The 25834-nt window shown below is 47.4% G+C and overlaps 2 protein-coding genes across 7 annotated transcripts in view; both read right to left on the minus strand.

Annotated features, from left to right (window-relative positions):
• Ift172 (intraflagellar transport 172) overlaps window positions 1-20892 on the minus strand; it is a 38113-nt gene extending 17221 nt beyond the window's left edge. For 2 of the 3 annotated variants that reach the window (XR_003955698.1, XR_003955699.1), the window contains exons 1-18: window positions 20475-20892; window positions 16395-16538; window positions 16078-16190; window positions 15579-15618; window positions 15264-15329; window positions 14960-15039; window positions 14753-14840; window positions 13505-13719; window positions 12534-12657; window positions 12057-12152; window positions 10845-11006; window positions 10463-10516; window positions 10167-10270; window positions 9920-10005; window positions 6370-6482; window positions 5353-5520; window positions 1488-1624; window positions 1141-1248 (exon numbers count right to left, since the gene is read on the minus strand). Coding sequence is in view for 1 of the 3 variants with exons in the window: in NM_026298.5 (NP_080574.5) it covers window positions 1141-1248; window positions 1488-1624; window positions 5353-5520; window positions 6370-6482; window positions 9920-10005; window positions 10167-10270; window positions 10463-10516; window positions 10845-11006; window positions 12057-12152; window positions 12534-12657; window positions 13505-13719; window positions 14753-14840; window positions 14960-15039; window positions 15264-15329; window positions 15579-15618; window positions 16078-16190; window positions 16395-16538; window positions 20475-20513 (1937 nt within the window). In the remaining 2 variants the exon portion in view is untranslated. The remainder of the gene's footprint in view (window positions 1-1140; window positions 1249-1487; window positions 1625-5352; window positions 5521-6369; window positions 6483-9919; window positions 10006-10166; window positions 10271-10462; window positions 10517-10844; window positions 11007-12056; window positions 12153-12533; window positions 12658-13504; window positions 13720-14752; window positions 14841-14959; window positions 15040-15263; window positions 15330-15578; window positions 15619-16077; window positions 16191-16394; window positions 16539-20474) is intronic. The other variant, NM_026298.5, reaches the window with a different exon arrangement.
• An 850-nt stretch (window positions 20893-21742) lies between these two features.
• Window positions 21743-25436, minus strand: Fndc4 (fibronectin type III domain containing 4). 4 transcript variants are annotated; one of them, NM_001356946.1, is made up of 8 exons: window positions 25034-25433; window positions 24714-24858; window positions 24507-24622; window positions 24131-24335; window positions 23605-23694; window positions 23187-23314; window positions 22915-22987; window positions 21743-22665 (listed from the first exon to the last, which is right to left on the minus strand). In NM_001356946.1, exons 2-7 carry the CDS (start codon window positions 24832-24834, stop codon window positions 22952-22954), a joined length of 696 nt encoding a protein of 231 aa, NP_001343875.1. In that variant the 5' UTR covers window positions 24835-24858; window positions 25034-25433; the 3' UTR covers window positions 21743-22665; window positions 22915-22951. The 4 variants fall into 4 exon arrangements, with proteins under 4 accessions (NP_001343875.1, NP_071869.2, NP_001343874.1 ...); NM_001378890.1 differs by having other exon boundaries at window positions 21746-22665; window positions 23173-23314; window positions 25034-25436; NM_022424.6 differs by having other exon boundaries at window positions 21743-22987.
• Between the last annotated feature and the right edge of the window lie 398 nt (window positions 25437-25834).

A 25834-nucleotide genomic window follows, 5' to 3' on the forward strand; every position in this document is an offset into this window, starting at 1 on the left:
TGGGAAGGATTAGGAGGTGTTGTCACTGGGGGTGAAGCTTTGAAGTTTCAAAAGCTTTTAGCCAACTCCAGTGCTCCCTGCTTGCTGGTTCCAAGATATGAGCTCTCAGCTGTCTAGGCCACCACGATTTCACTCTACAATCATGGAGTCTAACCCCCTGGAACTATAAGCATATTTTATGCTAGCTTTTATATGCTGCCTTGGTCATGGTGTTGTATCATAGCAATACAAAAGTGACTAATGCAGACCCAATTAAGAGTAACTAGCCGGGCTGGAGAGACGGCTCAGCGGTTAAGAGCACTGACTGCTCTTCTGAAGGTTCTGAGTTCAAATCCCAGCAACCACATGGTGGCTTACAACCATCCTTAATGACATCTGACTCCCTCTCCCGGTGTGTCTGAAGACAGCTACAGTGTACTTACATATAAAATAAACAATAAATAAATCTTTAAAAAAAAAAAAAAAAAAAAAAAAGAGTAAGTAGCCAGGTGGTAGTGGCAGCACAGGGCTTTAGTCTCAGTACTTGGGATTGTTTGTTTGTTTGTTTGGGAGACAAGGTTTCTCTGTGTAGCCCTGGTTGTCCTGGAACTCGTTCTGTAGACCAGGTTGGCCTTGAGCTCAGAGATTCTTCAGCCTCTGCCTCCTGAGTGCTGAGATTAAAGGTGTGCATCACTACTGCCTAGCTAACAACCAACCTCTTAAAGGGGAACCTTGCAAAGAAAAGGAAGAAAAAATATTAAGGCATATTCAAAGCTAGACGGATGGCTCTGCAGATAAGAATGTGTGGAGCTCTTGTAGAGGACTGGTTCCCAGGACCTCATCAAGGCAGCTCACAACCTCCCGAGCCTCCAGCTCCAGGGGATTCAACACTCTCTTCTGACCTTGGTGGGCACCTGCACTCCTGTGCACAGACCAACACCCTGACATTCTTATATACAAAATTTAAAACTATTTTTTAAAAGATACATTCTTCAAATCTAGGGTGGGCAGGTGTGTGTAAGCACACCAGGGAGGGCTCATAGCATTGCGGTGGGGCTGGGGTGGGGTGGGGCGGTGCCTGCACACGGGGCAGGAACAGCCCACAGATGAGCACTCAGAAGCCTCCTAGCTATCAGCATCTCAGATGCACACCGCTCTTACCTCTCAGCAGTGTGAAGCTGCCTTGCCTCCAGGGCCAGTTTGCTCAAGGTTTTCCACATTGCCTCTGTTTCGGGAGTCATCTCCAGGGTCTCCAAGAAGGCTGTAGCCCTGGAGAAGAAGGCAAGCAAAGTGCATGGGTGAAGCTGGATCTGACAGAGAGGAGCCCGGGGCACACTGGTGCTGGGTAGGAAAAGGGGAGGAACAAAGGCCACAGGTATTTGCCCTTCTTGTCTAGGGTCTTCCTAGAATCACATGACCCCGTGAGCCATGGCAGTTTAAGGGGTCACTGCAGGTGTCCCCTAGACCCACACTCGCTCACCACCATTTGGCTGTCAGCAGCCTCTCACCGGGTGTAGTTGCCATCATCGATGGCTGTTCCAAACTCAATCAGGCCCTCGTCCAGGGTGTAGGCCACAGTAGTCACGCCTTCTGTCACCATGACCTCTGTCTTCCCACCACCTCGCTCCAGACCGACAACATCACCCTGAAACAGGCCACCCCACCGCCCAATTCCTGATTAGCACTTCCATGCCCCCAGCTACTGAGCAGGCCTGCTCTCACCTAGCCTGGGGTTCATACCGAGGGAATGACAGTGGTGGTGTGTCCTATCACTGTATGTCTCCCAGGCTGATAAAAATGCCTGAGTATCCTTGGGCTAAAGTTAACGGATGTCAGCTCTAGTGCCTGGAGGGTACTAACAGAGTGGCATCCAGCTCTTCAGCAGTACTACATGACTAAGACGTGTGTGTGTGTGTGTGTGTGTGTGTGTGTGTGTGTGTATGTGTACACTTGTGTGACTGTGGACTGCATATGTACACAGGTGACTGTGCATGTCCACATGAGAAGGCCAGAAGACAAGCTTGAGTGTCATTCCTCGGGGGCTCTAAAATCATATCAGAAGATGCAGTGAGAGTAACAGGAGTGTGAACATGCCTGTGCGCCACCCCCCCCCCCCACTACAACCAGTATGAAAGGATACATTTTAACTATAAGCAATTTTAGAGTTTTAAGAATTTTAGGTATTAAAAATAGCAGTTATGGGGTTTGGAGAGATGGCTCAGTTAAAAGCACTTGACTGCTTTTCCAGAGGTCCTGAGTTCAATTCCCAGCAAGCACATGTTAGCTCACAATCATCTGTAATGGGATCTAATTCTTCTGGTGTGCATGAAGACAGAGCACCTATTGTATACATAAAATAAATATCTAAATTTAAATAATAAATCTTTTTTTTAAAAGAATAAGCAATGTGTTGCTGTAAGATTACATATTAGGTGTTCAAAGATATGGAGATGACATGGGAAATTAAGTAAGGAAACACTGTGGAGTGGCTGGGCATATTGGGAAAAGAATCAAACGAAATTTTATAAAGTGAAACCTGTGGTGTTGAGCATGGACAAGTTCCCAGCCCGGCTTTAGCTCCTGGAGTAAAACCTCAGTGGCGGCTGGAGTAGCACACGAGTGTAAAGGCTCAACTGACTGAAGGATGGAGCTAAAGATATCACCCAGAATGTTCACAGGCAAGAAGAAAGAAACACAAAAGAGGTTGAAAAGGCAAACGAGACAGAAGGAGAAGTGCACCATACGCCTGGTTAGAATGCTGGGAGAGGATGGCTGACAAGTTCCCAAGACTGTGGAGGCTATTTGTGTTCACAGTTACAGGAAACACAGCATATGGCGAGTGGAATAACATTTAAATGTATATATAAAGGCAAGAGGTACATCTCAGCACTAGACATTTTACTTCCAATGCATAGGAGCAGTTGCTAGCCATCCACTAGATAGACCCCCAAACCTCTAATCTGACGAAGTGGCCTGTGCCTACAGTCCCCGACACTCAGGCGGCCAGGGCAGGGATTGCCTGAGCCCAGGAATTTGAGGCCACTCTGTCCTATATAGCAAGAAGCCATCACAAGGAAAAAATACTATGTAGAAAAGATATAGTATAGTGTCAAAACACCCAAGAAAAGTAGTTTTTTGTTTTTTGTTTTTTTTTTTTTTTTTTGGTTTTTCGAGACAGGGTTTCTCTGTGCAGCCCTGGCTGTCCTGGAACTCACTCTGTAGTCCAGGCTGGCCTCGAACTCAGAAATCCGCCTGCCTCTGCCTCCCAAGTGCTGGGATTAAAGGCATGCGCCACCACGCCCGGCGAAAAGTAGCTTTAAAAGCAACCAAAGAGGGCTTGGGAAGAGGGCTCAGAGTGTGCACCATTCTGGCAGAGGACCTGAGTTTGGTTCCTTGAACCTAAGACGGGCAGCTCAGGGCTGCCTGTAATTCTAGTTTAGGAGATCTGATGCTTTCCTCTGGTCTCAGCAGGTACCTGCCCTCATTTGTGTGCATGTATATGCACACACACACAAACACACACACACACACAATTAGAAATTAAAAAAAAAAAGATCTTCAAAGCAAGCAAAGAGAAAAGAGCTGCTAATAAGTCTCTCAGAACAAGCCCATGAATTATAGGGATGACATGTTACAAAACACTAGGAAAAGTTAGCTGTTGGTCTAAACTTAGGTCCTGAGTCTAAAACTGTTTTTAGAACAAAAGCATGTTCAGAGCATCAAAAACTGAGAGGTTTTCATTTTCTGCTAATGAGACTCTCACCTAAGGGATTTCTAATTGATTTCTCAAGAAGAAAAGTCATTTCCGAGGGAAGACGACAGCGTAGGAAGAAAAGGTAGGAAGCAAACATGCTGGTGACAAATCCAAGTTCCGTCCATAAAAAATAACAATGTCGCAAGCCATGTCTGGTGGCCCAGGCTTGTGATACCAGCACTTAGGGAGGGAGAGCGAGGCAGGAGGTTAGCCTGAGCTACATAACAAGTCCCAGTTCTAGGTCATTGGGTGGAGGCGGGGAGAAAGAGCAAGAAAACGAACATGAATGATGCTTATTTTGGGAATTAAAACAAAAGTGTATGAGCCAGGCATGGTGGCTGTAACTCCAGCATGGAGGCACGTAGCAAAGGCAGGAATGTAGACAGTTCAAGACTAGGAAGGGCTTGCAGCCAGACTATAGACTGAAAGACTCAATGTTGAAGCTGGAGAGAGCGCTCACTGGTTAGCTCTTACAAAGGACTTGGGTTTGGTTGCCAGCCCTCACACGGCAGCTCATAACTATCTGTAACTCTAGTTCCAGGGGACCCAACCTTTTACTGGTTTCCACAGATACCAGGCATGCATGTGGTACACAGACATACATGCAGGTAAAACACTAACATACACATAAGATAAATAAATCTTTTTCTTAAAAAAAAAAAAACTAAACTAAAGGCTTACTTCTAGAACCCCACTGCATGTAATTTAAAAGCAGAGTGGTAAATGCTAGCTTGCACATTATGCCTAGAGCCGTGGGTTTGGTCCCAGCACAGCAGCAGCAGCAGCAGCAGCAGCAGCAGCAACGATTAGAACTAAAAGCTAGAAGAGATGGCTCATGGGGTAAAGGCACTTAATGGCCTGTACTCAATGCCAGTACCCACATGGTGGAAGGAGAGAGTCAACTCCCATAAGTTGTCTTCTGACCTCCACATGCATGCTGTGGTATCTGTGAATGTGTGTGTGTGTACACATACACACAAGTAAATAAATGTAATTAAAAAATTTTAAAGTTAGAATTAAAATACCGGACAATAAATGAAAAAGGGAGGTAGTCAAAATTAAAGAGTTCCAAGGCCTATTATTGTAGGGGAGAGAAGGTTACAGGTTGGCTAACTTGAGCCTTTAAAGTACTTGTTAAACTTTCAAGGATATCGCTAACAGGATGATGATGATGAGGAGGAGGAGGAGGATATGTGTGTGTGACAGTGTGATGTTGGGATGGGACAGTGGAGTGTTTTATGTGTAATTTGAGGAAGGAAGAATTTGAATGGCCTATAACAGTGAACAGGTACAAGGGTGAATATATGGTACCATCCCCTCCCACCGGGATCTAATCTCATTTAGATTAGAGAGAACTGCACATGGCGACTTCATACAGTCTCAGGGTCACTGCAATGTGGGCTTCCCTCTAGGAATCTAATACAAGGTCAGGAAACTTAAGCAAGGACTACTGTGGAGGCTGGGCCACCAGTGGGGAGGGGATACAGGCTGTGCTTGCAGTTTTCTCATAGAGATTAGGGGTGGTACACAGAGAAAACAAAGCAGCCTGCATGGTCTTCTCCTCAGGGTTCTAATTAATTAGACTGACACATGTCTGGGGTCTCCTGGTATCAACATACCCTGATAGAGGACATGGTGACTCTCTCAGGGGCCTCAATATTGTACCATACACATAAGCTGTTTCGGTTCTGAGCTACCAGCACATCACTCCCCGGAACCCACTGCACGTAGGAGCAGAAGTTGAGGATCATTGTCTTAGAGCAGCTTTCAATATCATATAGATGCAGCTGGAAGAGGAGAGAGACAGCACAGTTAAAAGGGGTGTGATGACATCATCTGATTTTGCCCATTCCCCCAGTGGCAAAATGAGTTTCCAGCCCTTGGGGTTTACTCTAGATTGGTATATCCTAACTTTGGTCAAGGATGAGAAGACCAAATGAGCTAAGACCCACTAGTTAAGGCATTGGTAGGTGAAGGTCAGACTTTCATTCTTAGAGTAAGCCTGGACCAGACTAAAGAGGCTGCCAAACAAAACTAAATGAGTGGCCAATTCACAGTGGTTCATTCACTGCAATGGACAATTGAGGGAACTAAAAAGGGGCCTAGGGGAAGGGGGTGGGAAGGACAGCCCACGTCCCGCCAGAGTTCCACCTATGCTCTGTCTGTGCATAGCCTAATGCCCCACAGACAATCACTAGAAAGGCTAACCTCTTTAGTGATGCCATACTGAGAAAAGACTATGTAAGGGTTACTCAAGGGATTACTCAAGCCAGCCTCCATGCTTTGAGCTAAGTGTGGCTGAACTGCACTGGTGGAGAGGGGCTGGGCAAAGGTCAGCCAGACCTGAGGAAGGGGGACATAGCTTCATGAGGACACAGACTTGTGAACAGTAAGAGAGAAGCCAATTCTCAAACGCCCTTCCTGACTCTGTTCCCATCATAAAACGATCTCCTTACTCTTGTCCAGTGCACAGGACAGGTGGTGATAGAATACAGACTGTCCTTTGTTCCTCTGCTATGCTAATGGTACAGAGAACCAAGAACCTAGTTCTGCATTGCCCACCACAGTCCTTGGTAACAGCTTATTTCACACCCTCTGGACCATCCTATGCCTAAAGACCGAGTAACCCTTCTCACCCGAAGTTTCCGGTCTCTAAAGAGAAGCTTGTGTCCAGTCTCGTTAAGTTCTAGCCAATCCACCCGGCTTTCGTGACTGATAGTACCAATGTTGTAGCCACCAATCAGATCCACTGCGAAGAAGACAGGGTAAGAAGGTGACTCCAGCCATGTGGAAGGCTACAGTTGGTCTGTACAACTCTGGTCTTAAAACAGGCTGGACTTTAAGAACATTTCATCAGTCCAGGGGTATCAGTGAGGACTTCAAAAAACCAATACAGAACAATTTTTCTAGAATGCTTCAAAAACTAGGTCTTGCCACATAATATTTATTCCATGTCTATAGTCCCAGAATTTAGGAGGTGAAGGCTGGAAGATCAGTTCAAAATCAGTCACAGAGCAAGTTTGAGTCTAGCCCAGGCTAGATGCAGCCGCAGACACAAAGACACATACAAGAAAGTTAAGAAACTTATCTAGAATTACAGATAGTTTTACTTGACTTTGCAGCTAACTAAAAGGTCTTATGGGAGGTACATGGCTATCATCCCAGCCCCCAGAAAGCTAAGGCACAAAGAGAGGGAGTTTGTGGCTAGCCCCTTCTATGTAGGTCAGCTCCAGCTACCTCATCTGACCCTGACTTGAAACAATCAGTTGAAAACAGTTGAATGTGGTCCTGAGTTCCAGAGATAACTGATGACTGAAACGGCCTTGGTGATGTCATACTCCAAGTGTATGACATACACCTGAGTGATGGAGTGCTCAAGGGGAAATGAGCATCGAAGAGTGGAGGGGCACACAGATAGAGCAGGAGAAGGAAGCCTCGAGTCAGCCAGGGTCAGCGAGCTCAGTGGCTCACAATCAGACTTTGGACAAAGGCAGAAAGGCCGAGTCAGGAAGGCGACCAACTGGAGACCAGCCAGCGTGCAGACTAGTTATGCGGTAGTCTTAACTTTGGAGACATAGAGATTATGACACTGGGCATTGTGGCTTCTATCTGTAATCCCAATACTCAAGGGTCTGAGGCAGGAGGATCAGGAATTCAAAGTAAATCTGGGCTACATGAGACCCTGTCTTAAAACACCAAACCACAAAACAAAACAGCAACCAAAACTAAGCCAAACCAAGCCATGTTAAAATAGCATGGGTGCCGGGCGTGGTGGCACACGCCTTTAATCCCAGCACTTGGGAGGCAGAGGCAGGTGGATTTCTGAGTTTGAGGCCAGTTTGGTCTACAGAGTGAGTTATAGGACAGCCAGGGTTACACAGAGAAACCCTGTCTCAAAAAACCAAAACCAAAACAAAAAATTAGCAAGGGCTTTGTGAACCTTGAAATTACACACAAAATTTTATGTATATGCACTTTTGGGGGGAATGTCAATAATTTTCATTATACTTAAGGGACTAGTGACTTGGAAAATTGACAAACTCTGTGTGTGTGTGTCTCTCTCTCTCTCTCTCTCTGTGTGTGTGTGTGTGTGTGAATGGACTTCAGACTGAATGGACTAGTCTGAAGTCTCATAGTTTGTCATTGCCACTTGAGTCTTAGGCTTCTTGGCCTACATATCATTTCCACTGCAGATACCAGGATTTCTGAGCTCAGAAGAGAAATGGATATTCATGAAATATGAAACTATCTTAAGAAGAGGCCCATATGTGTATGAAAGCATCATTTATGACAGGGATGGCATAACAAACCAGTGGGTAAATGGTTAAACAGATGGAAGAAATAAAGCTAAAACCCACATCAAATACAAAAATAAATACCAGGTGGAAAGCAGAAGTTAAGAATGTAAAAATATAGGAGGGCATAGGGGAAACATTCTTAAACAAGACCTCAGAATCAGCAACCGTGTTACTGTCATATTGGCAGTACTGGTGCCTGAACCCAGGGCCTGCCCCACTCTCTACCACCAAGCTACATCCCAACCTCAATTGTCTTTTAATTAAAAAAATTTTTTTTCCAGCCTAGTCAACAGAATGAGTTCTAGGACAGCCAAGGTTACACAGAGAAACCCTGTCTCAAAAAACAAAAACAAGAACAACATTTAATTACTGTTATTTACTTTTTAAAAAAAATTTCGAGGAGCACATTTGGAAGTCGGAAGACAGCTTGCAGGAGTCAGTGCTCTCCCTCTCAAGCCCTCAGGCACGGAGTCGAGCACCTGCAGGTGTGAGTTACCTTGCTGGCCCCTATCTAATTTTTAAAGGTGATGCAGGGCTGAGGTTTGACCCCTTGCTTCAGGTTGCCCTTTTACCCCCACTTGCGTGCTATGCATACACGCCTCCCCCAAGCCCAGTGCATAAGTAAGTACAGGAACATTTTTAAATGTCGGAATACTAAAGACACTAAAAAGGGAATGGCTTAAAATCTGCAGAGGCTACAAACACACACACATGCATACACATGCTCATACACATGTATATGTGAAGGCCTTCTCATCTCTAACAGAGACGACTTGACTTTTACAATGTGTTCGGGATGAGAACTGCAATTCACAGAAGAAGGCATCTGAGTGACAATATGAAATGCAGGAGCTTTCACACACACACCAGGCAATCACGACTCGAGAGAGTGTGAGAGAAACGGAAGGAAGCTGGTCAGCCTCCGTGGAGAGCAGCAGGAAATACTTAGTGAAGGTGAAAATACAGCGAGTCTACTCTAAGGACAGACTCAGAGAGTGGCATTACCTCCAACAACACCCGACACGCACATGGAACACACACACACTCACGTGTGGGCAAAATAGCCATACATATCAAATAAAAAGAAATCTTTTAAAACTTAACACGTTAAATGTCACGAGTAAGATATGAAGCAAAAGACTCAGTGTAAATATGACAAACTGTTATGATTCAGCAGAACTAGGCATGGGTAAGCAAGTTTTACTAGTATGTCACGACTATCAACAGTCGGAATTTACTGAACGACTCTGCGTCAGGCGAGGATCTCAGTGCTTCCATCTGACGCAGGTACTGACTTTGTTCCCACTGTGTGAGAAAGACTAAGGAAGTTTGGTAGACTCACACGCAGCAAGTGCACACGGGGTGGCTGGCTGACCACAGTCCCACTCTTACAGCCATGCTGCATTCACATGTCTATACTTTCTGGAGGGTGCTATGCTATTCTTGATGCCTGTAACATTTGGTGGTAAAAATGATAAAGATTTATAAATGGAATCCTTGTGGAATGCAAATTAAGTTTTTATTGATACTAGTCACTAATAAGGGATTTTTTAAAATGATGGCCCTTCTAGTTCTAAAAAGTCTATGATTTCATGATGTCTAAGCAGGAAAATTCCTGCAGATGCTGATAGCTCTCTCCTGTTCACGACTTGCTGGCCCTGAGCTCTATGCCCAGAGAACATGGTAATTATATGGACAAGCCTATATATCTACATCCACAGCTAGGTAGTTACCTGGAGGCATGCCCACAGGGACACTTTGGATAACCACTGTAAAAATGCATTTACCTGGTGTCTTTCAGTTTCTCAGATTCCTCACTGACAAAATCTGTGATACAGAGTGCAACACAGGTATCTGTTCTGATATTAAAGTTACAAGAGTATCTTACCTATAGCAATTGTCTTAATATCAACAAGATAAGCCAATTTCTTATTATCTTCCATTCCTCGCTGGCAGCGCTCATTGATACGGACGCTGAAATATAAAGGACTTGGTAAGGTAAGGGCTTGTATTGAAGGTTCTGAGTACCGTATGGATGAAGTTTCAGACTGATCTGGGGGCAATCTAAGCATAGTTTAGAAGTTCAAAAGGAATTCTCCTGGCCTTCAAGGGTTCAGAGAACCTTGTCAGGTTACCTGATGAGGTGAGGGTTCATGAATTCGGTGCGCACAGAACCCAAGGAGTCGTTACTCCCATATTCCACCAGGGTCAGCTCTCCAGCATTGAAGATCATGCACACCTGGGGAGAATGGGAGAGGGGCGAGGAGAAAAACAGTGGGAGGGGTAGTATAGTTTAGGGTGACTTCTCCTTCTCTTTTCCTGCTCGACCCCCACCGTCTACCTGCTGGCTCCTGCCCCTCCCACTCAGCCTTCTGACTAGGAGCTGGAATGAGGTTTATAGGCATGCTGGCAGGGGCTGAGTTCTACTTACATTCTCATTTTCAAAGAAATATTTCTCATTGCCCCCAGATCCCTGCCAGGCTATCTGCAAAGTAAGGAGAAAACACCAGAGACAATGTAGAGAATTACCCAAGACAAGGCCGGGAGACCTCAATCGGGGAGGTTTCAGTGCTGCATGGAAGATGCGCTGTGTCAGAGCCTTGCCTTGCTTCCTACACTTTCAGAGGTGGCTGTGTAAAAACAGCCTGACTAAAGAAATTCATACTCCAGGATTTTACCCCTCTCACTTCTTGAAACAAGGTCACCACCATCAGAATGTCAGGGCCTCTTTTGGGGATCTTACCTCTTGGGGTCCTGGTCCCCAGAATTAGCCAAGACATCCCGTTGCCCAATCTTGCATCCTTGGTCCCTACCTCGCTGAGGCGGTTCGTGTTCAGGTCTCCCAGCAGCAGTGTGTCTGATGTGTGAGCCACCAAGTAACGTTCCTTTCCCAGGATTTTCACCTCTTCTACTTCATAGCCATAGTGTGACTTGAGCACCACCCTGGTCCCTGAAGACAGGTTCTTCACAATCACCTGGTAAGGGACAAGTGTGAGCCCTTCAGCCTTTCCCAGCACAGAAGAGAAGCGAAGGTGCTTGCCTTTCACACAACTCTAGGATGCTGAACACAGCTAATGCCTGCATCTGCACTTGTCCTGGGATGCTGTTGATGATGGCAATGCCTGACACTCACATGGGGATTTGCTACTTAGGAAATACTTCCACAGTCCCGCTTCTGCTGTTCACGATACATTTGATTCTGAAAGTTCTACTGAATCGCACCAATCTCTCACTTTGTTTCCACAGTTCTTAGTACAAGTCTCTCTATCTATTAAGACTACTGTATAGTAATAAAAAATAATAATATTTTATAATATTAATTGGTAATATAAGTAAACATAATAATAAATAGTTATTATTTATTATTATTTTGGGTTTTTAAGAGTCTCCCTATGTGCCAAAGATGACCTCCAACTGGCCATTCTCCTGCCTTAGCCTCCTAAGATTTTCTTTTTGTTCAACTGTTGAAGTAAGTTACAGAGCAACCTACAACATTCAACTTCTGCTTTGTTTTTATTTTTGATACAAGGTCTTACTATGTAACCCCGATTGGCCTGGAACTTGTCATATGTAGCTCAGGCTGGCCTGAGATTCATGGGCCACATTGTCTTTTTTGTTTATTTGTCTAAGATTGTTAATTATGTGTATGGATATGGACAAAGGTGAGAGCATGCAAAGATAAAGGAACAAATCATCAGGAAAGGAAGGGAGGGGCAGAGGGAGCGTGAGAAGCGCACCTCACCTCGGAGCTTTGTGGCTCATTTGTAAACCTGCTTATCGATGCTTCTTGTGGTCAGCACTGGGTAGACAGTTTTACACCAGAAAGATAACCCAGTCCCTGGACAAAAGAATCTAGTGCTGGAACAGCTAAGTAGCAACAAAGCTGCCAGGGCGTTCCCCTGATACATTCTGTTCCCCACAACAGCTCTGCCACTGGGATGAAGGTTAAAGTTGAGACTGGCTGCAGCCAGCAGGTGGGAAAATGTTACACAGATGAACGAGCCCAGGAGATCTCCGCTGCTCACCTGGCTAGGGCCCACATACGTCAGCTCGAACTTGTTCTTGTAAATGCTCCTTCGGAGGCAGCAGTCAAACTGTTCCACCCCACCACAGAGTGTTCCCTGAGGGAGAGGGACAGCATGAGAGGCAACACATGGTGCACTGGCACAGGGAAGGTGTCAGATGCCCTCAACACCCCAAACCTCAGTGACACAGTCTAGAGAGACAAGTGGCCAGCAGAAGGGCAGGCAGGTTTTGGACCTATCAGAATCCAAAAGGTGGCAACCCTAGGACTTATAGGTATCACATGTGGATTGGACAAAGTGAGACATCAGGCTGGATTGGAAAACTGTCCCTTGGGGCCTCCAATGGTGTGCATTTCCCTTTCTTGCCTTTGACAGTAGATTTTTAGGTTGAAGTCACAAGGCAGTTTGGACTTCTCTAGTGTCACAGTATTCTAGTTTGGAGACCATCACCAATACAGAAAGGGGTTATAAACACACCGCACAGAGTCGTGAGCCATCCCGCTTCCAGGCCAGGGCGGTGACGGTGTATAAGTTAGCGATCTCCTTGGGTTTCGCCTCTTCCCAGATGCTTCTTCGAGGACTCCAGTTGAACACCCGAAGTCTAGAAAGGTTTGTGGCTTTTAGACGAGATGGGGGCGGAGCAAAAGAGTGAAGATAGTAACTAAAGGAGAGCAGTCTCATTCTACAAGAAAGGGAAGCTAACGCCACCCAACAATCCATCAAGGCAGGCCTCAAGGCAGCCCAGCAGGAGAGAGCTAGATGGTTCAAAGGGAGTTTGGAAAGTCAAGGCAAAAGAAAACAGAGCACATCTGTAATGCAAACATTTGGGAACAGAGGCAGGAGGATCACTGCCAAGTTTGAGGCCAGCCTGGTCTACCTAGTGAGTTCCAGGCTATTCAGGGCTATAGAGTGAGAGTCCACCTCAAAAAATAAAAAATGACACAAAAGGACAGAAGTAGAAAAAGCGAGACAAGTGAAGAGTGGGACAACCCAGAGAGGAACACACAGATGTACAAAACTGAGACACAAAACAGGGGACAAGATCCTAGTTGCTCATCTGCCCATTCATTCTTTACTCACTCACCAAACAGTGGTTATAATCACAAAGCAGATGCCATTGTAGGCACCGGAGGTAAAAAAGATGACTGCTCAGCCTTCTCCTCAAGGTCCCCTCGAAACAGAAGCAACAACTATGGTACTGCAGGATAAACTTAAAGTCTGCAGGAGGCTCCATGGGGACATGAAGAATGCGATGAATTCTGCCAGGAATCGCAGGCCGAGGAAGCATCCTGCACTTTGAAGCTGCCAACGTGCCAATGTGTGCCAATCTGAGAATCCTTTTCAACAGACATTGCCTCTGCCCAGGCTCCCATTACAGTTTAGAATGACTTGCCTGGCACAATTCACAGAGAAGGAAGGTAGAAGATACGACTAGACAGGAGACCTACCTGTCATAACTTCCCAGCACAACAGACTGGCCTCCAGGACTTGCAGCAGCTGTGGTGAACTCCCGCTCCTGAGGGTCTCGGCTATAGTCAAAAGTCTGCAGCACATGGCCTTCCTTTCCATAGGCCACAATCCTCCGGTCACAGCCAGCGGCCACAATGCTGTTGGTGGCCCAGGCCAAGGCATAGGGTGGGCATGGATGGTTAACCAACTTTCCCTGAGACACAACATTTCAGTTTTACTTTGAGGATGCCACCTTAGAAATTCCTCAGCCCTAGCGGCTGATCCACACATTCTTGACTGACCATAGCACTCTCCAGGAAAAAAAACCCAAATCTTCCTGTCAACATTTTCCCACACAAACACACCCTAATCCTAAGGACTTAGCAAATTATGCTTTGTACATAGCATGAACACACACATACCATTTATACACACTTGTTGATGCTGTACTCTAAAGAAATTGCAACATAGTGGTGTGTTAGAGATCTTGGGTATATTCTAGTGAGACAGCACACAGTAACCAACACTGTCTATGTCCAAGAGAGCATATGGCTTCTTTTTCAAGGAGGGCTGTCTAATTAGTTATACAGGTGACTTACAATGTAAATGATTTATTTATACAGTACTGAGTTATACAGAGTAAAACATCAACATTCCCCTTTACGCCTATCTTTTCTTTTTCAAAGAAAACGAGTTAACTCTTTGTTGAATTTATTTGTATGTGTTTGTGTGTATATTCATGCCTGACTGCATTATGTGTGTGCACTGCACATGTGTACGCGTGGGTGAAGGACAGAGGACAGCTTGCAGAAGTCTGTTCTCTCCTTGTACTCCTGGGTCCTGTCAGGTTTGGCACCAGGCACCTTTACTTGCTGGCCTATCTTGCTGGCCTCTTTTTTCTCCTATGCATTTGTATGTACATGTGTTATATAAATATGTATATATGCACACATATTTGTGTATATGTATGTATTTACATAAACGGAAATAATTTTCACTTTTTGTTCCCCTTTGAGTCTTTATTTCCCTCTCTCAAGGTCCCTTCCACCTACTCCTGGCTATAAATAGTAAGCTCTAAACTCCTAAATGCATCTCTGTGGTGGCATCCAAACGCTTCTCTCTAAGATCACAGTCTTCCAGCCTCCTCCCCCAATAGCTCCATCAAGGTGCTTAGGCATACAGCTTCCCCCTCGGGGGGAGGGGGTCCTGGAATGTTCACCCTGCCCCACAGGATACTTTAAGCATACCTGTGACTCTCCAGAGCCTTCATCATCGAAGAAGTACCTGACGATGGTGCCGTCTGCGTGACCCGAGAGGATCCCCTTCCCAGAGCAGCTGAAGAGCAAAGGCAGAAAGGGAGACACAGAGGGAGAGACCATCACCTCGCTGACAAAGGCTGCTTTCTGTCAGATGCACTTGTGCCTGACAGTTCCAATGCTACTTTTGGAACTCACTTGGTTGTCAGTGCTACCACGTAAGACTCTGTCCCATAGATAGTAGATGACTTGTTAGTTTTAGTGTTTGCTAAGCGAACCTGAGAAAAAAAAATTAAAGAATACACACAAGTTTGGCTAGACTACGTTCAATCTCACCCAGGTCCTGAGAAACAAAGGCAAAACCCCAAGATAAACAAAGCTGGTCCTCATGCAGTACCCACTCGGGCTCCAGGGGAAAGAAGGAACCCTGCTGCTCCCACCCCCACCCAGGACCAGTATCTCCACCTAACACCTTCCCTTCCTTCTCCCTCCCCGCCTTTACCTTGCCTTCTGCCAGTCCAAAGACAATGACGTATTCCGCAGGCCACTGCAGACAAGTCACAGCACTCTGTATGCAGAAGGGTAAAGGGACAACCCACCTGTGTGGATTAGCAGCTCTAGGCCAACCCCACACCCACCACAGCCATCCTAGTCTCCTACAGGGGAGGTCTGCGAGGAGGGACTACAACTAGGCTCTCTTTAGTAGGTGACAATGAGCATCCAGGCAATGCCATCCTTTAGCAGGTCAAACCAGCTTTCGACATTAGCAAAGGCAGCTCCTGGTTACAGTCACAGGCAGGCAGACTCTGAGCTTTACCGTCTGGATGAACTTGTTGCAGATGACCTTCTTGTCTCCCCTGCCAAACAAAAGGAAAGGAAGCATGCTTAAAATTACGGCCCCACATTGATGGTGATGGAGACAGGCAAGACAGGACACCTTTCCTGACCCACTGGTGTTTCCTATCCTTCTGTGGGAGGTCTGAAGGAGATGTGAGTGGGTGCCCAAGAAGCCCTGGAGCTACATCAAAGACAGCCCCACACTGGCTCTCAGGACCTGCCACTGGCCTTCCACTCATTCTTCCAGGGATGGGACCGATGGACACGTGGGGTGGGCAAAGGTACGGATACAGCAGACTCTAGAAAGTCTCTGCCTCCCACACCTGATCCTGGCATCAAACCTCTGCCCCTGACACCTATTGCCACCCCAGTGAGGCATTTCTCATGCCTGGCACCAATTCCCCATCCCGACCCCAGCCAGGCATTTCTTACACCCAACTCTTCTTTTGCAGGCCACCCACTCCCACATCTGTCCTCACCAATCTTCTCCAATCTTGTAGACATAGATGATGTTGTCAGTCTGTCCTATGGCAATTTTTGTGGAATCGGGAGAGAAAGCCATGCCTTTCACCATGTAGCTTTTCCTGCCGTACTAGGAATCAAAACAAAATTAATGAGTACAAATGAAAGAAAAAAGAAGACATACGCATGTCCCGACAGACCCAGAAGATTCATACTGAGAAAATGGGTAAACCATTTTCCAAGCCCAGGGCTAGAAGGCAGATTACAAAGTTTTCTAGGGTAACAGTTTAGGGCACAGGGCACAGTGTATGTGCCGTGCGGGAGTCCTCTCCACCTTCATGTCAGCTGGTTTGGTGGAGAACTTGTCTCTCCGCTCCCCATGTTCATCATACAGAAGTACCACTCGGTCCACTGTGCAGACAGCAAATTTAGCATTGTTCTGGGACCAGGCCATGCATGTCACCTTCGCAGCTCCATCCTGCGGAGATAAAGAGCTAATGTTATCACGGTGCTGGTACACGAAGCATCTCCAATCTCATCAGCCCCTAGTGTGGGCTTTACATTCTTCTGCACATAGTGTTTTCCTCAGATTAAACAAAATAGAAGAAATGGTTTGTATACCTGGAATGTATGAGCAATATTCTCTAGGACTTTGTGTAACCCAGACTGGCTTCAGGTTCACTCCATAGCTAAGGGTGACATGAACTTCTGACCCCCAGGACCTCCTCTTCTGAGTGCTAGGATTCAAGGCATGCTGGGGAAGGAAGCCAGGGCTTAACTCAAGCTAACCAAACACTTTACCTACCAACCCATCTCCTGAGCCCCTAATGAGCTTTCTGAGACTCATGATACAAATGGAAGGTATCAGCTGTTCCAAAAGCAGTGGCCTCCTTGTCCCTCAGCTCTAAAGCCTGCTACTGAAAAAAAAATCAATTCAGCTGATAAATGTTTATCGTTATAGCTACTCATTCAATTAATGTTTTCAAGCATTTCATCAAGAAAGGCACTTGGCCAGGAGCTGACAGAGAGACAAAGAGCAAAACATGGAACCTACCCTGGGACCTAATAAGATGCTACAAAATTGGAAAGGCCCCATAAGAAGAAAATGTACTGAGTGCAGTAATGATTTAGAGAAGCCCAAGACAATTTTATGCTTAAATGATGAAAACTAAACTCTGAAGGAGGAGTACTGGTGGATGATGAATCACTTTGGATGCAGTGGATAGCACAGGGAAGTCAAGGAACTGCAGTTTAAGGGAGCCGAGAGTTTGTACAAAAGAGCAGAGGAAGGGGGGGCGGGAAGGGGAAGCATAGAGGGGGCCACCGCAGGGAGAGTCTTTGGAGGGAGGGAGGGAGGGAGGGAGGGAGGGACAGTGGGGGTCCTGAACAAGGAGTGACATAACTAGAACTGAGATTTGTTCAATTGATAATGGAAACAAGGCCTCCTCCCCTGCTTAAATGCCCACATTCTGAAAGTCTGGAGTTAAGAGTGCCTTCTGCAAAGGCTGACAGCTCAGTCGGAGATGTGCTCGGTGGGCATTTGTGAATCCCCGAGTTTGATCCCTGGCACCTTAAAAAGCTAAGTAAGTCAACAGGCAAAAGAATATGGGAGTGACAGGTGTGGTGGCACACCCCTATAATTCTAGCACCCGGGAGCTGAAGGCAGGAGGATCAGATGTGTAAGGTCTTTCCTCAGCTACACAGCAAGCTTGAAGCTAGCCTGGGCTATAAGAGATCCTGTCTTAAAAAAAAAAAAAAATCAAAGGAGAAAATAAGTGACCACCACCCAGTGACATCATTCTTCCTGTTTGTTCCTCACCGCACCAGCTGTGGTCGCCTTAGGCTCGCTCACTAAAGGTTTCTGTTCTTGAAATAAAACTCAGCTCCTATTCCAAATGTCCGATTAGCTACTTGGGCTACTGGAGGCCTGGCTTAACACACTTTTACTTCCCACACCTAACCCAAATCCCCCCAAAGCCCATATGGAAAAGGATCATTACACCCAAGTCCCCAAACCAGAGCCAGAAAACAGCCACACCATCACCACAGTGAAGCCCCAAGCACTCACTACAGTAGGGTAGAAGTGGGGGCAGGTGCTTCGTCAGCTTTGGCGGATCACCCTCCCTCCTGGGCTGAGTCCATCCTGGGCATCTGTCCCAGCTGCACCGTGGCAGCATCTTTTTTATTTTATTTTTTTTAAGAGACCAAAAGGTTCTATTGCCAATTTTTCCATTAGGGTATTTTGAAATTACAGCTTACAGTACCAGTTTATCCCACAAGGAGCACAACTCTATTATTACTCTACCCCTGAGCTAGGGCTCTATCTGCTACTGTCTGCAAATATTCCTGAGTACCACAATCAGTGAGTTCTCTTCTCTCTACAGTAAGTGCCCTGGCTATCTGCCTTGTGGATTAAGTGAAATGGAGCCAGGCAGGCATTTTCATAAATGCTTGACACCTATTAAGTACCACATCTCATAACTCTGAAGTACAAGCTATTATTATTCCCATTTTACATACGGAGAAACTGAGGCATTGAAAATTAAGAAACTTGCTCAGGTTTATATAGACAGTTTTTAGATGGCAGATGCAATATTTGAATCCATGTATGTTTGACTATATAAGCTGTAATTCTAATGTCTAATGGTATATGTATTGATGGCTTAATTCTGCCATATATTATTCTTAGAATTAATTTTTGAGACAGGATCTCTCTGTGTAGCCTAGAACTCGCTGTGTAGAGCAGACTGGCATTGAACTTACAGAAATCTACCTCCTGCTCCTGAGTGTTCATACTACAGGCATGAGCCATTATGCTTGCTACTCTTACTTTTTAAAAAGAAGTTCTTGCTACATATTCAAACTGGCTTTGAGCTCACAGCCATCCTCCTGCCTCAGCCTCCTAGGTTCTAAGACTACAGGCATGTAACAGCACAATCAGGTAAGGGAGTCTGTCTGTCTGTCTGTCTGTGTGTGTCGGGAGGATGTTGCTATATGGGCCTGTCTATGTGTGCATGTAGAGACCAGAGGTCAAGTGTTTTCACAGTCATTCTCCATCTTACTTTTTGAAAGACAGAGTCTCTCATTGCACTGAAAGCTCGTAATTCCAGTTCTAGGACTAGAACTCTAGGGACCACCTGTCTACCTTCGAAACACTGAGATTACAGGTGCACCTGGCTCTGAAGAGGATGCTGGAGATCTGAACTCAGTTTCCCACGCTGGTGATGAGTCATTTCCCCCATAGCCAACCTTCTTATCTGTGTTGTGTTAGCCTGTCCTTTCACTTTGGAATGCCTTTCTCTCTTGTCAATCATCCTTCTTATGGCTTTCCAGTTTTCTTATGCTCTTTAAAACTTTTTCCTTACATTTTGAGTGGGGTGGGACAACTTGCACAAGCTGGCTCTTTCCTTCCACTGTGTGGGTCACAGGGCTCAAACTCAGGAGGTCAGGCTTAGTGGCAAGTACCTTAGCCAGTGAGCCAGCTCACAGGCCTTTCCTCTTCCTCTTCCTCTCCCCTCCCCCCTCTCTCTCTCCTACCCTCCCCTTCCCTTCCCTCCTCTCTCCCTTTTCCCCTTCCCCCTCCCCTTTTCTCCCCTCCCCTTTCCTTCCCTTCTCTCCCTTCCCCTACCCCCTCTCCTAAGAGTCTCAAGTAGCCCAGGCTGGCCTTGAACTCTCCACGTAGCTAAGAATGGCCTTGCATTCCTGATCCTCCTACCTCCACAATTGCTGAGATTACTAGCCTGGGCTACCAAGGCTTATAAGATTCTGTTCTGTGTAGAACTTTATTTAACATTCTCCTAAGTCGCTTACAGTTGCTCTCCCTGCGCCTTTTCTTTACCAGATGAAGAAGCTAGTGATAGAATGATTGCGTATGGTGATGGTTAAAGCCAGAAATACCATTTGGTCAAGTCAGTGTTGGAGCTAAGCTAAGACAGAGACTCTGTCCTCTTCACGCCCAAACCAAACATAATCTTCGTTTATGTCTCTGGGCTCCTCCTCCAGCGCCCACCCAGCCTCTTCTGCTTCTGAGGAGACACACTTTCACAATCCAAAAGAGGGTTCAGCTTCTGCTCTACCTTTTTTTAGGGTTTATATCTAAAGTGCTCATTTCATCCTGTGTAGACTTATGAAGGTTGACTATATATGCGCCTCTCCTTCCAAAAAGAGCCTTGACGCGTAATGCGGGTGATCCCGGAGAGCCTAAGCTTGGGGCCTGGCACTCAACTGATGTAATGTCATGCAAAGAAAGCTTAGAGTCGTTAGTGATGCATGTCGCCTGCTGAAAGAGCTTTCACGGTCTTCTGAACAAAGTAGACGCTCAAAAAGTATGAACTTATGTTCCCTTACTTTTTTTTTTTTTTTTTTTTTTGAACGCCTGGTGGCCTGGGAATGGAAGAGGCATGCGATTCCTCACCTGAGGGCTCAGCAGGGTCCTCAGGTGCTTCAACTGCATGACGTACACCGGTCTCGGATGCTCACTGACCGAGACAACTCCCGTGGTTACCTGGACAACCCGCCAAGCATCGGCGGCGCTAACCGCTGACGCACAGGCAACGTGAGTGCGACATACGTCATAAGGTCACGTAGTGGGTTCGCGACGGAGCGAACAGGACGTGCGCAAGCGCAGTGAGTCCTAAGGCGGGCCCATAAGAGGGGTTGTGGAATTCTCTCCGCGACCAATCCTGTGGCTGCATGCAAACCTAACGCAAACCTCCGCCCACAAGTCTTCGGTCCTCTCCGGATTCTACGTCACCATATCCTTACGTTTTCTTATTGTCCTACCCGGCCAGATGTGCTTTAGTTGCTTAAACTCTGGAGGAGAGCAAGGCAGGTGCTACGAGAGGCAAAAGACAATTCGCGGAGCTGAAATCTTCACGTCATCCCAAAACTTAGGTGACTTGCGGGAGGCCACTCAATACTGACAGATAACAGTGAAAGCTCAAGGATATACTTGGCACTGTGTTTGAATTCAGCAGCGGTACAGACCCATTTTACCCAACAGGAGGCAGATTAAAGGAGTTACTCGCCAAAGTTAAAACAGCTTGTAAAGGGTGGAACCGGCATTTAACCCACAGCTAATAACCTTTTAATTCCCGTAAGAAGGCTCAACTCTCCTCAACTCATTGTCTCCATGCCCAACTTCTCTACTCTGAAACACAGTCTCAGGAAATTATCCAGGATATGGTGGATATATTGGAAGCACTGGCTAGGGAAAGAAAAGGCACCCTGTTTGGTCATTGAGTTCAAGGCAGATTCCTGAAACCCAGATGTCTCTATGGGACAGTGCAGGAGGCAGACCAGAGCTTGGTTCCCCTCCTAGTTTAGAGCTGCATGACACCTGTGGTTGTGATTAGTTAAGCAAAAAAAGATACCATCTTCTTTGGGATCCTTTCAATAATTTTTGTTCTTGTTTCTCCCAAAAGATCAAGAGACAGAATGAAATGCAGAAACGTTAGTCATAGGCCTTCTCTAAATGACCCAAGGTGGGCAAGCCCTATCCCCCCCTAAAAGCATAGCATATGCCCCCCAGGCAAATGCTGGGCCCAAAGCCTTGAGCGCACTGCAGTTGCCAATGGTAACGAGTATTTCTCTTCCTGCCACCACATCCCTCTAGAAAATTAAGAATCAGAAGGGGACAGATTCCCTTTTTTCACAGGTAACAAATAGGTCCCAGAACTCAAATTATACTTTTTTTGATAGGGGCATCCAAACCCCTCAGCTTTATTTCTAGAATCCTCTGGATATGTTAGAGTATAAATATAAACTCATTTATGGATTACAATTATTATTAACTTTGAATGAACAAAGACATAGATGAAAAAGAAAACAAAGACGAGGCACTGGTGTGCCCGGGGTGAGAACACATGGCACCAAGGGCACATTAGTGGTGGCTGCTCTCCTGTCAGCTCCTAAGACAGCTCAGCCCTTCTGACCATTTCCCCAAAGTGAGTGCTGGAGTCAAAAGTGCAGGGAAGGGATTGGTTATATAGCGCAACAGTAGAATATTTGCTTAGTATGCACAAGGTCCTGAACAAAGATAAAAAAAAAATCTACTGGCCCTTTTATATGACATGGCCTGGTTTCTGTTGGTATGAAAACTGTGACTTCTCATTTTCTCTCTTCTCATTCAGCAAAGACAAAGAAGGGAGGCCTTTGGCTTTCATCCCCTCCCCTTTTGTCTTTCCCCGCCCATCTTAGATGAATACATTGTTACACTGACGCAAACATCTTATCAAGACTCTGTCCTTTCAGGTTGGTGGAGGCCTGAGAAGAACTGACAAGGTGTAGAGATGTCTTCAGCATACCATACAGGAACCAGTCAGTTCCAGTTTGTCCAGAACCTTTATTGGAAAAATGTCCCAGGGGTGAGATCACCAGCAGCTGGAGGGGCTGCCAGGTGAGGGAGGAGCCCCAGAGGCTCCGTGGAAGACACTGGAATAGTGCAATGCAGCGTCTGCCTCTAGGCCCAGAAGGTTCTTCTGACTCACTGAAGGAGGGCAACCCGGGCAGAAACACCCCTCTCTGAGGCCCAGAGGCAAGCTGTAGGGGCAGCTAGTGAGTGCCAATAGTCCTGATGCAGGTGACATGGGGCCCCTAGCGAGGACCTAGTGGGATAGGGTTGAATAAGTGATTCTCCCCTGGACCTGGGGGATGGGAGATATTCCATTTGATATCCACTCCCAAGTCCAGGGATACAGAATCTACCAGACCTACATTCTGGCCCTGCTTACAGTGGAAAGAGGATGGGTACCAGCCTGGGATTCTGGGAGCATACTGCCTTGTGGGAGTCTCAAGCGGGTCACCATCTTAGGCTTTCCTGCCCCCGCCCCCTTACTCATACAGTGCATCCTCACAGTGCATCCTCTCTTCTGGTTCTGGTTCTTCATCCGATCAAACATCAATGGTGTTGATTGATGGAGACTTTTTCTGTAAGAGAAAAATTACCCATCCTGAATTCCAGAAAGGTAAATATGCCACCCTTGCCTTCTGGACTCCTCCATCCCAGACATTCCATGCACACAGTGTACACACACACAGACACACCGACACACCGCCTATTCTGTCTTTCAGTGATGATCCCTCTGCACCCAAATCCCCCTTATCACACTCACTGGTCCCACATCACCTGTCTTGTTGTCCCCACTGGCCTTCCCTGAGGACTCTGTTCAGGCCCCTTCCCCTTCTCCTTGGGGTTGTTGTTGGAGTCGTTGTCCTTGATGATGTCATACTGACGGCAGAATAGCCCGATTACAGCTGGAAACACAATACCATCTGAGCCTTGATCTTGATTCAGGGTTCTTGAAGCCTTGCAGGGTACTGAGTTATCAATGAAACTAGAGAATCCTTGACTTCCTGGTGCCCATGCAACCCTCATCTCTGGGCTTGCAGAAGCCTCTCTCCCCCTCGAAGTTGTCCCGATTACCTCCCTCCAGCCACCCACCCTCACCATTGCTTTTTTCTCCCCTGAGAAAGGGGAGAAAAAAGCACTTCGCCACTTGCCACTATATCAGACCCAAGTCCCTGCTTTCCCATCCAGTACTTACCAGCCCACATGAGCAATACCACTACAATGATGACGACTTCCCCTGTCTGCAATGGCCGCTCTCCATCCAGACCCTCCACTGTAATATCACCTAAGAAGACAGCCATTCTCTGGGTTACAAAGGACCCACTGAAGAGCTCTGTCACATACAGAAGGGAAATGCTGGAGGTTGAAGTCAGGCTGGGTCCATCATTGCACCGAGCCTGGAGATATGGGGTGGCCCTGCTCAGGGAGAAACCTTTGGTGGGTAGCATTTAGAGAGTAAAGGGTGATTATAGAACTTGCTTAAATCAGGATATGGCCGATGTGATGGGACTTTGTGTAAAAGGATGTTTAAAAGCCCTTCCCCCAAAGGATTCATTAGCAGTGTCTCTATAGCTGGTCCCCTGCCCACCTGTTTTTCTTTCCTTCCCTGGCAGTAGAAGGAATTAAATCATCCTATTCATCTGAGCTAGACAGTTGTTAGCCTTAAGCAAGTAAATGTGAGGTTTAAAGCCAGGTAAAAGGCCACTCACACAGGCTCTTACCTGGACTGGAGCTGTTGGAGGGCAGCCTGTCAGAACCCTTGAGCGTGCGGAAGTGCACACGGGGCCCTGGAGGGCTCTCTCCCCGGAGGCCGATGCTCCTAACCTGCACTGTGTAGTCACTGTCTTCAGCCAGGCCCCAGAGAGCGCAGGCCCTGGTGGTGGTGTTCACTTCTCTGATTACACGCTGCCCCGGGCCATTCTGTCGCTGCAAGGAGATGTAGAGAAAGGACGGCAGCCTAGCCTCAGTCCCTCGCCATCAGGCTTAACTCAGGACTCTGTAACATCCAAGAACTCAAAAGGAATAGTGAAGAAGAAGAAGCTGGAGGGATGTTCAGAGACCCAAGGGCACAGGTTGGGGAAACAGGGTGATTCATACTTGCTGGGAAATGGAGTAGCCAATGACGATGTTGCCTTCTGGAACGTCCCAGGACACAGTGGCTGAGTTGGCTCTGAGATGAGTGACCGTCACATTCACAGGAGAGGGAGGTCGGTCTGGGGGGTGCCCGAGTGTTAACAGGTTAAGAGGTTTCACCTCCACACTAGCTCTGACAGACCCCTCACTGCGGGCATCCTCTTCACTTACCTGCTCGCACAAAACCCAGGTCACAGCTGACCAGCAGGAGGACCGTGGGACTCAGATATGGGGAAAGAGGCATCAAAGAAGCCATGGTTTCCACCGAGTTCGCTGGAGGGGCCAGAGGCATTCGCTTGACATCCAGACGAGGATCCTAGAGGAGACAGGAGTTGAGGGGTCAGGAGCTGCCCATCACGAAAGTGGAATGCAGCAGCTCTCCCAGGCTTCTCAGGGCCCACAGCCCATTTCCCCCGCGCCTTTCCCGCCTCCGCATAACCCGGGTGCCCACCCCTGCCCCCACCCGCGCGGTCTCATCAGCCCACACCCACCTCCCGGGTCCTCGTGGTCGGTCAGGCCTCGGGGGGCCGCTCGGTGCCCAGAGGGCGGCCCATCGCCAGACTGGCGCTGGCCCTACCCCATTCTGACACCGGCCCGCCAAGGCGGGCAGCGACGGCCGAGCTGCGGGCAGAGAGGGCAGAGGCGGAGTGGCCGCGGGCGGCGGGTCTGCCGGCCCCCCGGCCTTCCCAAGGGCCCCGCGTGGTCTGACTCTGAGCGGGGGGCGTTGCCAGCGAGGCCTGCGTCCCCGGTGCAGAGGACAGTGCGGCGGCCAAAGCTGGTCCCCTGCAGCGGGATGTGACCGTCCCGGCGAGCCAGCCGCCGCCTTCTGCAGAGCTGGCCCGGCGCGCTCCGCTGCAGCCGGGCTGGGACGCGCTGGCCTGTCTCGCCGCCGTCATCCCTCCCCCCTCTCCCCCCAGCCACGTTCTCCCTGGGCTCCTCCCACGACCCTCCCTATGGCGGCCTGCCGGGGCCCCTATCCCTTCCTTCACCCTCCCTGCTCTAGCCGATTAACTGACTAGAGCCACCAGGACAGGCTCAGGTGTGAGGGTCTTGTGCACCTGAGAAAGCACCTCCTTCCCCGCATGAAATTAGCCAAGTTAGGAAGAGGCATTCCATCTCCGAATGCAGGAGGGGGCCACGAGCAGAGGATGATGGAGATAATTATTGTTTTAACAACCTCTTGGAGACTGCGTCAGCTTTTAAGTCTCTTTTCCATTCATGATCTGATTTGATTCCATTCGCTTTCTCATTCACTCTTTCGTTTATTCAGCAAATATTTACTGATCATCTTC

This window comes from Mus musculus, chromosome 5, assembly GCF_000001635.26.
Source record: "Mus musculus strain C57BL/6J chromosome 5, GRCm38.p6 C57BL/6J".
NCBI lineage: Eukaryota > Metazoa > Chordata > Mammalia > Rodentia > Muridae > Mus > Mus musculus.

What these genes read in the sequence shown, in the direction of transcription:
- Fndc4 (NM_001378890.1), bottom strand. Translation starts at nt 24,834, where the DNA reads ATGCCTCTGGCCCCTCCAGCGAACTCGGTGGAAACCATGGCTTCTTTG. An exon ending in AGACAGGTGATGTGGGACCA is followed by an intron (nt 22,988 to 23,172) that starts GTGAGTGTGATA and finishes TTTCTCTTACAG; the next exon opens with AAAAAGTCTCCATCAATCAA. An exon ending in ACCAGAAGAGAGGATGCACT is followed by an intron (nt 22,666 to 22,914) that starts GTGAGGATGCAC and finishes CTATCCCACTAG; the next exon opens with GTCCTCGCTAGGGGCCCCAT.